Source organism: Channa argus, chromosome 2 (genome assembly GCF_033026475.1).
Source record: "Channa argus isolate prfri chromosome 2, Channa argus male v1.0, whole genome shotgun sequence".
Taxonomy (NCBI): Eukaryota; Metazoa; Chordata; class Actinopteri; order Anabantiformes; family Channidae; genus Channa; species Channa argus.
Window position 1 is genome coordinate 12,633,220 of NC_090198.1, and position 14,344 is coordinate 12,647,563.

The window sequence follows — 14,344 nt, forward strand, 5'->3', positions numbered from 1 at the left end:
TAAAGTTGTACAAATAAATGACTTTGCAGAATATGGGCTGTGTAAATTTTAAATTGCCCTTGTAGAAATCCTGTTTTCTAACTGTTTATTCACACATGTGAAGAGGTCCTTTGGGGTCTGCTGAAGGGTATGCACAACAACCAGACCTAGAGGACTGTTAAACTAAATAAAAATCACTTACAATCTAGTTTTTGCTATTCGCTCTTGTTTTTAAATAAAATTACATACAGCCTCACTTCATGGTTAAAAAAATAATTTATTGCAGCATGGATTTTTACTTAAAATTATTGATAGTTTTCTATCAGATACATGTTTGCATCCACTTCAGTCCAAAAAGAGCATCTGACAAGACAGTAACTTCTGACACCTGTCTGATACACATTTATCTGACGCACATACAATCTCCACCACCATAACAAGACACCCCAACACACACACACACACGCAAATGTTTACATATTGAACATGAACAAACAATAAATTGGTTAAATGCAGAAAAGAGTTTTAGGGATACAGTAAAAAAACAACAACATACAAAACTGAAGTTGCATCCAGTGATTCTTGAATCTGGACCATCACTGTTGTATTTTAATAATCTATAAAATTCACCACAGGTTGTTCCATAAGACTTTTGCTCGCAGCGTTAAAGGGAAAACCCACCTTAAACACTTAAAACAATAGGGGGTGATCTTCTGTATGCATGTACACATCTGTATGCATGTACACATCTGTATACACTAGTTGGGTTATTTACAGTGTAAATAGAAATACACCAGTCACAGATGAAGTGACAACATGTCCAGACATTTCCAGCAGTTACCATGGAGTCATAAAATGTTTAGCAACCTAAACCAAACATTTGTCATTTTGGTTTAATATGGTGCCAAAATTACCATCACAGTAGAGGTTTTCAGTATCAACAATTTTTAAAGAGCTACTGTCTGTGGTGACCGGTGTTTTCAGCTCAGCTGTGACTCTCAGTATAGCTGTAGAGTTGCTCTTGAGCAGCAAACACCAGCTGAGTTATATCACACCAGTTGATAAGCAGAGTGGATGTTGAAAACAGAAAACTGGGTTGGACACTAGCCAAGATCAGTCACTTGGGGAAATGAGTCTGCTGAGAAACAGTAAATTACAGTCTCGTATCATTTTAGGGTTGATCATTTATGAACTAACACAGACCAACAGATTGTTATATTGTGCTGACACTGCTTTTGTTCTTTAAAACTTCAAACTAAACGCCCTGGTTGCTGCATGGTAACAGCATGGGCCTAAAACCACAGCATTGTCTGTTTTATTCTGGCTGGGACTTTTGCTGTATGTCATACCCTCTCTCTTCCAATGTTTCCTGTCAGCCTCTACTGCTGACCATTCAGTAAAAGCTAAAATGTCTCAAATATATTCAATACATATTCTGAAAATTAAGTAGACAAGCCAGGGATCATTTTTTTCACACCAGTGCTGTGTCCAAAACCAATTGCTGATCAGTACCTCTGCTGTATATACTGAATGCTCAATTTCTCAGGAGGGTAAAGGAAGGATTTTAGACATAACCCAGAAAACTACACTATTGCCGCGTTTTTAAAAAAAATGGCTGCTGAGAGTGCTGTGAAACTATGCTGAGGGTGGCTTTTCCATCAACATCACTGCTCTTTACAGTGCTGCTTTTTAACATGTATCTACTTGGTACCAGGTTTGGTAAAATAACATCTAACATATCCAACATACAGTATTGCTCCTTTCTGGACGCAGTAAATCAAGTGCAGCAGTGCTGTTTACTCTGTGCCTAAGCCCAACAGCTCAGACTGAAACAGGGCAGACGAGGACACGATCCTCCAGCAGGACGCTGAGGACAAGGAACACAAAGTACAGTACGAACATGGTGAGGCCCAACATTCGGCTCATCTTCCAACGACAGGCGGCAATTGAGATGATTACAAAGAGGAGCATGAGGAAGAGCAGCACGATGGCGCAGAACAAGCCATTGGAACTGACGGTTACCGGTTCACCATTGTGGAAAAATGTGTACATGAGCCACGGGACTGGCAGACTAAAAACAGAGAACAGATGTGTTTCTATGGTTTGCATACAGTTGTCCAATCTTTCATTATCTGGAAAACATTTCTTAAAAAGTGAGAGCAGCAGAGCAGTGTGTATACCGTAACTGTTGTAGTAGGCTACAGGCCTGAATTATTAACCTGACCGTGACCCTGACGTTATTAAAGGTAGTGGAGTCACTTACCCAATAGTGATGTCAAAAATGTTACTGCCCACTGAGCTAGATACAGCCATGTCCCCCAGACCTTTCCGGGCCACGATCACGCTGGTGATCAGGTCAGGGATGGACGTCCCGGCCGCCAGTAAGGTGAGGCCCATGATTTCTTCAGAGATGCCCACAGTCTCACCCACCTGTGAAAAAGGAAACTGGTGTGAGTTTGACAGAAGACATCCCGCTGCTGACTGTGTTCAATCGGTAACTCGTTAAATTAGAAAAGTCTGATATTGAATCAGAAACATCTGACCATGTCCTCAGTTCAGGTTGGTCAACTTACCCATTTCCAGTAACTCATCCAAAGTTTAGACCAATAACATATCTGTGACCCCTCCAACATGGCAGCTAACTACCAAAGTTCCTAGTTGGCCTTTTGTGTTTTAACAAAAAAAAAACACCAGATTTTATTGATGTATATTCTGAAATGATTTACCATAAATTTTAAATATCTACAATAAACAGATGAGTTCACTGACAAAACCATTGAAGACTTATAACCTTTCTGCTTTTGACAAAAACAAAACAAAACTATTCCTTAAAAAACTTGTGTTCCAGCCTCACTGAGTGAAGAATTTTCCATGTGTACAAACACCATAAGCCAACCTGATGAGCCCACCACACCATGAGATAGGAGAAAATGCCGATCCACAGGATGGAGCCTATAAATGTGATTGCAAAGTATCTCCTGGACACCTGGAAAACACAAGTTAACATTGTAATTTGTCATGTAAACATCTGGAAATGTCCTTTAAATTTGTCATATCAGCAACAAGATTTCAGGGTTAACAAACAGGATCATTTAACACAAGTAGACAGTTTCCCCATTCCAACCTCTGCGAACAACCTAGTTCCACACTAGTTCCCATAAGAGGAGCTGCTGTGTACTTTGTACTCACCAGGTTACGGACATCAGGCAGCGTGAGCCACAACGGAAACACAATAGGAAGCAGGAGCAGATAAGTCCCCTGCTTGCGCCTAGTTTCAGGCCACTCTAAAGACAACGGCTCATTGTCCTCCTCCTCTTCCTCTTCCTCTTTGTTTCCACCACCATCATCATCTTCAGTCTCGCTGGAGCCACTGCTCTCACCACTGAAACTCTCGTCATCAGCGCTCTCCACTGAGCCCTCTGATTTCTCCCCCGCTGATGCTGCGGCCTGCAGGACAGAAAACACACTCAACTCACTGAGCCATATCACATAAGGTTTCTTTTTAACTAGGAGACGTGCAGTGGGCAGATATGCAGACTGAACATAAACTGTTCGAGGGTGATACAAATAAATATGCACATATTATGGATATATTCCATCTAAAGAATTAAGATCTCTGATGTTATTCTAAAAGAACTGAAGTATATTTGTTCAATGTTCGGTCCGATTGACCTCAAACATGTTTTCTATTGTCCTTTTACTGGGAATTTTGCAACATTTGTTAGCAGGGTAAACCACCAACACATGAATCACATAAATGCTAGTATGAATGTAAAATGTAAAAGAACATATACCTTTTTTTTAAGTATTGAAATAACTAAAAAAGCAGTTTCTTTCTGGGATGGGCCAGATGTTTGGGATGCTATAAAAAATATACAAAGTACACTAAACCTACCTACTCAGAAAAAATATTTCTACATCTCAACTGAAAGAGTGAAGCATTGAGGTTGAAACTTCTGATTTAGATATTTCCATTATAATGTGAAAGCAGAACTAGGTAAAAACCTCCGTACCTCTGCCTCGTCAGGCTCCTGGGATGTCTTCTCATTCCTCTCTCCTGTCTTTCGAGGCTGAGAGGTGGACGGCTCGGCTGCAGCACCCCCTGTAGGACTGGCTCCAGCAGTGGGCTGCTCAGACTTTGGCTTCTCATCAGCATCTGGATAAGAGCAAACAGACTGAAAGAAATGCATCTCTTCCCAAACACACCCACACACATAGCACAGTTACAGTTTAAACAACTTTTAAACTATTTTTTCAAGCCAAGGTGTAACAAAAACTGCAGCTTGTTTGTGCTGTAGACCTATGTATTTGTTGTCCAGAAAAAATATGAAAAAACACATCAAACAGAAACGCTGCTCCACTGCATGACATGTTTCTTTACAAAACGTGTGGTTGACCGATTAAAGGACAAACGAATGAAAAGCTACACACGAAGAGGCAGTGGTGAATATTTTGAACACTCTCCAGACTTAAGTATCAACAAAAACCTGTGTATAGATTTTGAGAAGGCGGTACGTGGCAGATATCTTCGCAATCAGGTAGACTCTAAGAAAATGCTATGAGGAATGTTCTAAAATTACATCCTAAAAGATACAAATGAAGGCAAGTTCTCAAGCTAAGTCACTAAAATTATGTTTGTGAACAGTTTGTTTCCTAACATCCAGTCTTTAACTCTTACCTGCCCATTGCATCCCACTTCATTTTCTAGTCTATGAATGGATGTGTCTTTGTGACATGCGTCTTAGATGTCATAGCTAACAACAATTTGGAGGTTTTTATGTCCATTGGCAAGTTCCATTTGATTATGTAAGTAATAAAGTACCGGATTATGTTGCCATATTCATAATCGTTTGGACCATGAGAGTTTCATACTGATCTGAGTTGTTATAAGTGAACTGAATCAGTAAATAACAGGGACAAAACAATGAAGTTAACCTGAAGGGAGCTGCATATTCAGGCCTTCATCCCTATGATAAACATCTTTCCCATTAGTGTTTGGTATGGTGTGTAAAATACTGCTTTTAATTGCTTTAACTGAAAATGTGTTTTGCTGGGGTGACCAATATAGATTCGGCACAAACATTTGACAAACATCATACATCCTGAAGGATTTCAACTACGTTTCTTCCAATAAATAACCTGGAGAAATTCTCACCCACCCATATTTTAAAATACCCAGGAGATTTTAGCACTGGGCTCACATTTTAAAGCTTTTCTCCTATTTATTTAGCATTTTGAGACAAAATAATGCAACATTTTAATGGTAAATTATGCTGTGTTGGCTGGCATGAAGTGCTAGTGGGAGTAATTGGAGTGTTTGGTGCTCTACATGCTCTACAAAAGGAGAAAAGGGGATTCAAACACACACACGTACACAGTCCCATCTGCATGTTAATCCTTGGGTTGATTGATTCAGGCTCATTGAGGCCTCTCCGGACTCGCTGCAGCCGCACTTTGCTCTGCACATCAGACTCAGAAGTACCTCATTACTCCACAGTGTGACGCACAAGCTCACTGAGAGGCTTCGCTGATTGTGGAGCACAAACTCCATCCCCAAAGCATCTCCGATAGCAAACAGATGACCAGCTTCTCAAGCACAGATTACTGAATATCTTACAGTACAATTGAACAAATCATCCAGTCACAAAATAACTTTTTCACCAGGCCTATTTTTGTTGCCAAATAACGAATTTAGTTTCATTTAAGTGCTCCTATTTACCATTTCTACAATGTCTGCACACTTCCCCAGCTATAGGTTGCGACAAACCTATAGCTATGGCAACTTCATAGCTATGAATAGCTAATATGACAACTTCCAACTACACTGTAGCTTTTTTATAAGCTATTTTTAAATAGTTAACATGATGCAAAAAAAGTGTTAGTTTTGGAAATAACTTTTATCATGCCCATTTCTTTGATCACGAGAGAAATCTGAATTTCTGTGTTTACACATACATCTTACCTTCAGTGTGACCGTGCTGGGACTTGATCTGTAATTTGCCTGTGACTGGGATGTTCAGAGACTTTACTTTGTTCTTTGCTGTAATTAAGAGAAGGAGCTCTCATTCAAATCTCATGACCTGACATACACTTCCTCCACAGGCAGATACGTATGTGCAACATGCCTTTGAGTTTTGACCCCACACCCTGGCCGTTCTGAAAGAGACTAGAACAGAGTAAATAGCCTCCCAAAAGTAAAACCACACCAAGGACAGCTCACACTGAAGTAATCTAAAAACACAAACCAGTGCTAACATTTAACACTATGTTGCTTTAGATTCATGTGATCACTGTTAAATCTACTTTTTCTCTTGGAGATAAATAACAGAGTAACATAACAGCGCAGTGCTGCAAATATACCAGTGTTTGCCCCCTTTAATTTTATATCTCTCTGTTTGGATTTTCACATTGGTAACAGATATATCATGGTCTTTACAAGCTAATACAGTTCAAATATGTGTGAAATCACAAGCATTATTTGTTTTTTCTCTTATTACCAAGTGTTTATGAAAAGAAAGTCTCAGATATCGTATGGTTCTCCAATTTCCCTTTATTTTAGATGAAACTACTTTCACATTTAAGACCTTCACAAAGGATCATTTGAATCCTTCTTCAACACTTATAATAATCAAATGTAATCTTTATACAAGACTGTGGCACAAAGTTGAAGGAACGCTTTGATTATTACCCGAAATCTTCCGAACAGCCAGTGTGTGAAATAAACTTAATGACTTAACAACAGCACAGAAATGACTGGATGCAAACACACAAACAACCACTGTCCACCACAGACAAATAACCGATGTAATATAAATATACAAAATCCATAACCACAGCCATGAGTTCAGAAACATTTTTGCACAGAATCAGCAAAAACTGAGCACAACAACCAAAGTGTCTTACCTTTCTTCTGCACTGACCCCTCCATTCTGACATCACCATTAAAAGATATCTCTGATCGACAAAGACACATGTCAGAATAACCGCAAATTATCAGTATCCTCCAGTTACTGTATGTGAAACAACACATACTGTACATGCACACAGATCTAAACATATGAAATGTTGAAGCTGGAAAGTCAAAAAATTATGCCACTAAATTTTAAAGGTTGTAATTGAATTATTTTGTGGCAGCCAAAGGGAAACAGATTATTCTGGTGTCTCTGAGGTACTAACAGGGTTTGCATGTGAATGCAGCACAGTTTAGCATCAAATGAATGTGACCAAGCACACATGAATACACAATAACAGTATCACCAACAACACACATGAGGAAACAACAAGGTGGTATCTTGTTGCCTCTCTTACCTTGTCTGGCTTTCCGTGGGCCAGGGGTTTTTAGGGCCCCTTTAAGGGCTGCCTCTAGGATAGAAACCAGCAACCATTCAATTATATGCAAGTATTGTTTTTTCCCTGTTTACTCTGTAACTGGACTCTAATGTAACAAGTTTCAGTTTCACTTTTTTAACGTCAAAAATCACTTTAGGTCCTTTCAAACTGATGATATTATTTCAAGTGAATGGGCTGGGTCATCATGGTGAACTGAAGAGCTGTCATGGAGAAACAGCATATCCAGTCACAATCTGGCAACCCAAAAGAAAATGGGCCTGTAAAATGAATTGCTGGTCATTAATAAACCCACTGGATACAACCTACAAAATGTGTTGATAGAGAATTGAAACCAAAAACTGACTGACAAACCTTTACTAAGAATTCCCGGTGCTTGCCACAGATCTAAATCTGTGCAACGGAAAGTAAGCTTTTAACATGCTGACAGTTCAGGACAGAGATGACAAAAATGATATAGGATCCAGCTGCACAGAGCTGCTACAATCACTCCATAGAGATAAAAAGCTTCTTGTTCCAGCACGCTGGCTCTTATCCAGCTTTATTAGCCTACACTGAAAAGCTGATTAAGGCTCAGTGGTGGCTGAGTGCGGTGAGCAAGGGGAACATCGGCCTGGTCAATTCAAGGACGGGCTGAAGGTTGTGCTGCTGACTTAGAGGAAGGGACAAGATGGACAAAGCCACTGGGTCACTGCCAGCTTTTAGCATTTATAAGCAGTATATAAAGTTTGGAAGGAGATGTTTAGTGTTTACTAACAACTAGTCATAAAATAAGAAATAAGTAAGAAATAGGTGTATATTAATACTTAACACTACATTTGTTTGCAAACCAAAAAAAGAAGGTGATTTACTTGCTTTTTCTTGTTATTAGTGTACTTTTTTGTATTATTTAACAGTTTCTCAGCTTCAGAGAAACGCATTTCACAAGGATTTTTTTCCACACACCTATGCCACCATGCTGCAAATTTAACCTTTCTATTGTAGAAATCAGGGCTGATTCGGATTGTTACCTTCCCCGAGCGGGTCCAGGGTGTGGATCATAAGTTGGAAGATGGTGCTCCGCAGCGAGGTGTTGTGGAGGGAGGCTGAGCTGCCGCCTCGCTGCAAGACAGGACGCACCTAGAGGGCAGGACGCACGAATCAAACTGTGGCATTTAACTTTCAGATAACAGTGAAGTGATGTCGAACAAGTGCAGACCTTTGAGGACCAGGAGCGAAATTTTTTTAAAAAGTATCTTGATATAACAACATATGATATACACAACATAATAAACAATTCCCAGAATAAATAAATTGAATTCAATAAGAAGCTACCAGAGATGTTTTAGCAGAGAAAACTAACTAATCACCAACAATAATAGGTTATATTAATAAGTTCATAATATTTAATAATATATATAAAAAACAACAACAAATTCTTCATACCCTGAGTCTTGTTTCTTTTGGATCTGACTGTGGTTTGCTGTGCTGAGGGACACTGGGAGGTGGTTCAGCTTCTTGTTTGGATTTATCTTCAGCTACTGATGCAGGAGGAGCAGCAGCGGGAGCCGCAGGGGGAGGGGGAGGTGGAGGTGGAGGAGCTTCATTCTCCTGGGAAGTCAGAGTTAGCGCGCCTTAGTAAACAGATAACGTGTGTAATTTAGAGCATAAGAATGCCTGGGCCTGGGTTACGCATTCAGCATTAGCATTTTATTGAACACACTTTTTCCTCCAACAGAATCTTTCTCAAAGTCCATAAATCAACAATAAAAAGTTGTTCTGTGTAACAAAACCATAAACTCCATCGCTAATTCCCCAAAGCTGCAAAATTCTTTTCCATCCAGCCATCTTCTCCCTGCTCCAGCACACCCTGCAAAGGTCATCAAGTTCTGCAAAGGTCATCAGTCATCAGTTCCCTGTAAATAAGAATGCTACAAAACTAGACGTGACGCCAGGCTGTTCAATGAGTCTAACTCACAGAAGTTTTACCTATATGTCTGCCATATGTTGACATTAGGTTTTGGGACAAATTTTTACTAAAAAACTAGATACTGTGATTACTGTAACTAACTGCAACAAGTGACTCTGACTGTGACTGTAAGAAGATCTGAGGCTCAGTGAGTCAGTCCTTGAATTACCACTCTGTTACAGGCATCTACATATCTTGGTTATCGGACTGGATATTTTATGGTAAAAAAATAAATAAAATCAAACCACACACATACACATTCACACACACTAACTCAGAGACACTTGCCTACCCCCACACTCTCCTCCTCTGACTACGATGGTTGTGCTGTGTAAGTCAGGTTAACCAAACTCTCATCAAACTGCACCAACCACAATATTAATACCTGTTTGTGAGCAGTTTATTTGGATGGTTAATCAATTATTTAATCAACCTTTCGAACTAAAATGACATAAATTCACTGGTTTCAGCTTGTAATTTGTGATCACTTTTTATCATTAGAAACTTAATATATTTAACTTTAATGGAACATTGGTTACATAGGACATCACCTTGGATTTTTGTAGTACTGAGATGCATTTTGCAGCACAGTTGCATTGAGACTAAATAATTGACTATTTCAAAATGCAAAATGAAATACTTGAAATACTGAAACACAGTCCTGCATGTTAATCACAGCCTCAGATGATTATTAGATGCTCAGATGCTCTCTGTCGACAACAGAAAGGCAGATAATCCACAAAATAAGATTTGTAAAAACGCATTATTCCTCTCCTTAAACTTCTGAAAATCTGAACTAAATGATGTCTACATACAGTGACATTTCCATCACTTCAGTGTAACATGCTGTCTGTGACACCTGGAGTCTTTTCTTCCCAGCATCAAAGGATTTTACACAAATACAGGTGGTCACCCGCTTAGACCCAGAAATTACTATTCTCTGTTTCACTGTATTTCCAGGCTGCAGTCCCAACTGTGAGGACATGAAAGGACAGAAATTATACTGTGTGCAGATGGAACGTTAGTCAGGTAACCACTGCTTTTGTCTGGTTACAGTGCTCATTTTAAAAATTAACACCAGTTACAGATAATTCAATCCTTCCGGTAATTTTTAAGGAATCGTTATGTGTTTTATGTCTCTTTCTGTTTCAAATGTCAATCAATCCCATGAAAAGACAAAACCTGCAATACATTGCATCTCCAAACACTTCACCGTTTTATTCTAGGGTTCTGTGACCTACTGAGGACAATGCATCACAAATACATTGTTTCAGTGATTAAAAAGTGCTAATAAACTTAATTGCAATTAGAAAAGTAATGCATTTGTTGGGGAAATTTTTTTGTGGTGGATTAATCCATATGTAGTATTTGGGGCATCAGTATATGAGTATAATTTAGTGTGGAACGTGTCAGCCAGTGCAGTATACTGCAGTTATTTCCATATTGTAATATATTATCTAGAGTTATAAATGAACAAAACGTTTTCTAAAGGTTTACAAAGACCTATTTAGTTGCTTGCTTTGTCTGACCCAAGCCAAAGATAATAATACAAATACTGTGTTAATTTAAAAAATGACTCACTTAAGGTATTATTAAAAATGTTTGGGCTACATTTCCTGTTGCTCAGATGATGATTTAATCTCTTTTTCTTACCATCTGACATCAAAGTCTCTTCAGGTCGAGGCAACAGACAAAACTCTGACTAGAAAATATTAAATCCAAAAATGCTGTTTTAACTCCCGGTCCCTCCGTCAAAGTGTCCTTGGGCAAGACACTGAAACCCAAGTTGCTCCCGGTGGGTCAGGTGAGCACCTGACACACTGAAATTGTTAGTATGCGTGAATGGATGAATGAGAAGCAAAACATTGTAGAGCGCTTTGGAGAAAAGCACTAAATAATAGGACCATTTACCATAAATAGAACCAACACATAAGCTACCTTTTCCGCAGATTTACCTGAATGAGACACTTACTGACCTTCTCTTGCTCCTCTGCAGTCCACACTTTGACAATGCTCATGTGCTTGTTAAGCTGGGTCTTGACCGCCCTCTCAATCTGACTGTTGAACTTCATGAAGCTCACATAGCTGATGTAGCCCAGCACCAGCAAGATGCTCTCCCACCACAGGATCGTACTGTCCAGGAAGAAGATGATGAGCATGATGAGGTCCAGGATGTAGAAGGTCACGTCTCGGAAGAGAGGCCACCAGGTCAGGTGTAGCATCTCTCGGGAGAAGACGGCACACATGCCAATCACAAACAGTATGTTGAAGACAGCTGAGCCCACGATGGTGCCGATGCCCACATTGCTGTGGGAGATGAAGACACCAATCAGGGAGGTAAAGAGTTCAGGGGCAGAGCCTCCTGCTGCCATGAAGGTGGCCCCAGCTACGTCATCAGAGATCTCCAGCTTGTTGGTGATGACTTCTAGGGCAGGAACGAAGAACTCGTCACAGACGATGGCCAAGGCGACAAACATGTAGATCATGCCTATGACATGCAGGACCACCCAGCCTTGTTGTCGCTGCTCCACAGAGAAGATGTCCTGAGGGTACTCACCCTTCCTATGAGGGTGCTGGAGCGGGGGATCTAGGGGAGCTGTGGTGTTTGGTGGCGGTGGAGTCGGACGTAATTTGGGAGGCTGAGGATCTACATAGATACACTGTTCGATATCTGTCCTGTTGACGACGATTACCAGAGGAGGTGTTGTGCTCTTAGGTGAGCTATCTTTCCCCTGTGTCTCATTGGATGCCTTCACCTCTCGAATGCTGACCTCTATGACATCATCATCAACCCCATCTCCTTTAAGACCGTTATCTGTATGTGCTGAGGCTCGCGGCTGTGCCAGTCTGGCCTTCAAAGTCAGAGTGAAGATGAAACATAGCAGCACACCTGAAATGAAGAAGAAGACGCGACTGCGCCTGAGTCTCCTCCTCGGAGATGAGTGCGCGTTCATTGCCCTCGTGGTCTCGACTCCAAGCAGGAAACTATGTCAGATGCATTGTTACTTGGCGAGAGGATGCCACAGACAGCGAAGAGACACCTGCATGTGCAAAAAGCGTGTTGCATCTTTTACAGTGGGCAGCTTCAACCTGTGGAGGGATTGAAAATAGAAAATACAGCTGTAAGAAACATCATCACCACCATTACTGTTGGCATTGTTGCAGATCTGCTGTTGGGGGCGTGATGATGGCAGATCCAGACAGCCACCTGTTACTATGGCTACATAATCACACAGGGTTTAGTCCATAAAACAGGAGTCAGTTGAAGACGTGTTAAAAATTTCAAAACGATTAAAAAAGGCGGTTCTATATCAAAATAACCCGATTAATTCAAAATTTGACTCAGATGATTACTTAGCTTTGCAGCATTTGGCGCGCACGGAAAAACGTAAAAGAATGCGGGCGTGCCCAGCGATCATTGGTGAGACGATAATTAACACAACCCAGTGCACAGAAGAAAAAAAAGAAAGAAAAATAAGCATAGTATCTGTGATTGATAGCGTGTTGAGGTTTAACTAAAGAGTAACAGAGGCCAGAGCAGATTATCAAGCAGTGTCGAGGCAAACCTTTTTTTTTTTTTTTTTACACTAATACTTCTTCAACATGCACAAAAACAACAACAAGGAAACGATTAAATCCAGAAAGGAGCTGTGTGAGGTGGATGGCGCTGCTGGTCTTACCTGTACCGCCGGGCTTCTCGGTTCCTCGCCGCTGCGGACCGTCCCTCCAGCTGTGCGTAACGGGCGCAGAGATGCTGACTCCGGACTTTGGGGAGCTACAAGGGCGCACCGCATGTCAGGGCTTGAACAAGGCTCAGCATAATAATGCTGCTAAGACGATTAGGGGCCAAACACCTCTCACCTTCCCTTCACACATAACGCAGTATCAGTACAGGAACATTCAGTCAAGGCGTTGCGCTGCTCGCAGCTGCCTGTTTGAGGTAAAAACTCGGAGCCGGTTCAGAGTGTGGTGCCTGTTGCATCCAAAACCATTATGTTCAAGGCTCTCAAGATGAGTTGGTCCTCACCCTTTTGGGCGTGGTCGTGTGAAACCTTATTTTAAGGAGGGTAAAGAATTGATTGTTACCCCCAGTAAACAGCAAAACAATACACAGAGATTCACGTAAAGGAAGAGCGCTTTTGGGTTTAGCAGGACAATATTTTCTCCGCTTATTTCAACAATAAAAGGAAAATGTCACATATGGTACATATTGGCATGTATTCTGATAGAATGTCAATGTCAGACAGGACATTTATTGCGACAGTTTTGTCACTTGACTAAGGTTTAGTCGAGGCAGAGTTGAGTTCCAGGAAAATATGGCTCTGTCAAAAAAACTATGAGCAAATATATAATTCTAATAAAATGTGATTAAATACGTTTTCATTATGAAAAATTAAGCAACTAAAAAAATATTTTATCACAGGAAACTACTACTTAAAAAGCAAAACAAAATAAGTTTAAACTCCACCACTCGGTTCACTAACGAAGCGTTTTCACTTCGAGGTATTTTGATGAATTAGATCAAGTTGTCTGGGGACTGGCTGGGGATCACACTTGGGACACCAAACAGGCCGAATGAGCTTGGTAAAGGTCTAAAAAAAGAATTTAGTGATGAGCATTAAAAGCCTAATTTGACAATACAATACAATTTGAATTATACATTTTTATTAACCTTTTTTCTCTGGACATATGTGCATTGTCATAACTAACATAAACGGCAGTTGCCCTTTTTCAGAACTCTCCAGCGACAGCAGTCCTCCATCACTCAAAAGCACCTTGAAGAGAGTCTATCAGAATGGTCATTTTGATGGACAAAGTTTAAAAATTTGTTTGAAGACAGACACTTTAGTAAAGCTGTCCTGCAAAACCCGTTATTCAGAATACTATTTTACATCTCAGGGTAGATCATTCCTTAATGAAAATTAAAGAAAAAACACTGCTGGGACCCAAAGCTCACAGCACTTTCAAGTTTTAAACTATTTCTAATAATAAGAACAGCAGCAATGTATGGACATCATAGTGTTTACTTTGTTTTGGATACTATTTAAAACATTTTTGGAAATTAGTATC

General features: G+C 40.2%; 1 protein-coding gene across 1 annotated transcript; it reads right to left on the reverse strand.

Moving 5' to 3' along the window:
* On the reverse strand, nucleotides 1-14,234 carry LOC137116042 (sodium/potassium/calcium exchanger 1-like). The gene is made up of 12 exons (XM_067495539.1): nucleotides 12,955-14,234; nucleotides 11,251-12,364; nucleotides 8,752-8,916; nucleotides 8,337-8,445; nucleotides 7,288-7,341; nucleotides 6,883-6,933; nucleotides 5,942-6,019; nucleotides 3,993-4,135; nucleotides 3,169-3,426; nucleotides 2,876-2,965; nucleotides 2,243-2,409; nucleotides 1-2,050 (listed from the first exon to the last, which is right to left on the reverse strand). Exons 2-12 carry the CDS (start codon nucleotides 12,226-12,228, stop codon nucleotides 1,801-1,803), a joined length of 2,343 nt encoding a protein of 780 aa, XP_067351640.1. The 5' UTR covers nucleotides 12,229-12,364; nucleotides 12,955-14,234; the 3' UTR covers nucleotides 1-1,800.
* Nucleotides 14,235-14,344: the final 110 nt, after the last annotated feature.

What these genes read in the sequence shown, in the direction of transcription:
- LOC137116042 (XM_067495539.1), bottom strand. Translation starts at nt 12,228, where the DNA reads ATGAACGCGCACTCATCTCCGAGGAGGAGACTCAGGCGCAGTCGCGTC. An exon ending in CCTGGACCCGCTCGGGGAAG is followed by an intron (nt 7,342 to 8,336) that starts GTAACAATCCGA and finishes TTTCTATCCTAG; the next exon opens with AGGCAGCCCTTAAAGGGGCC. An exon ending in ATTTTTGACATCACTATTGG is followed by an intron (nt 2,051 to 2,242) that starts GTAAGTGACTCC and finishes CTCTGTTTTTAG; the next exon opens with TCTGCCAGTCCCGTGGCTCA.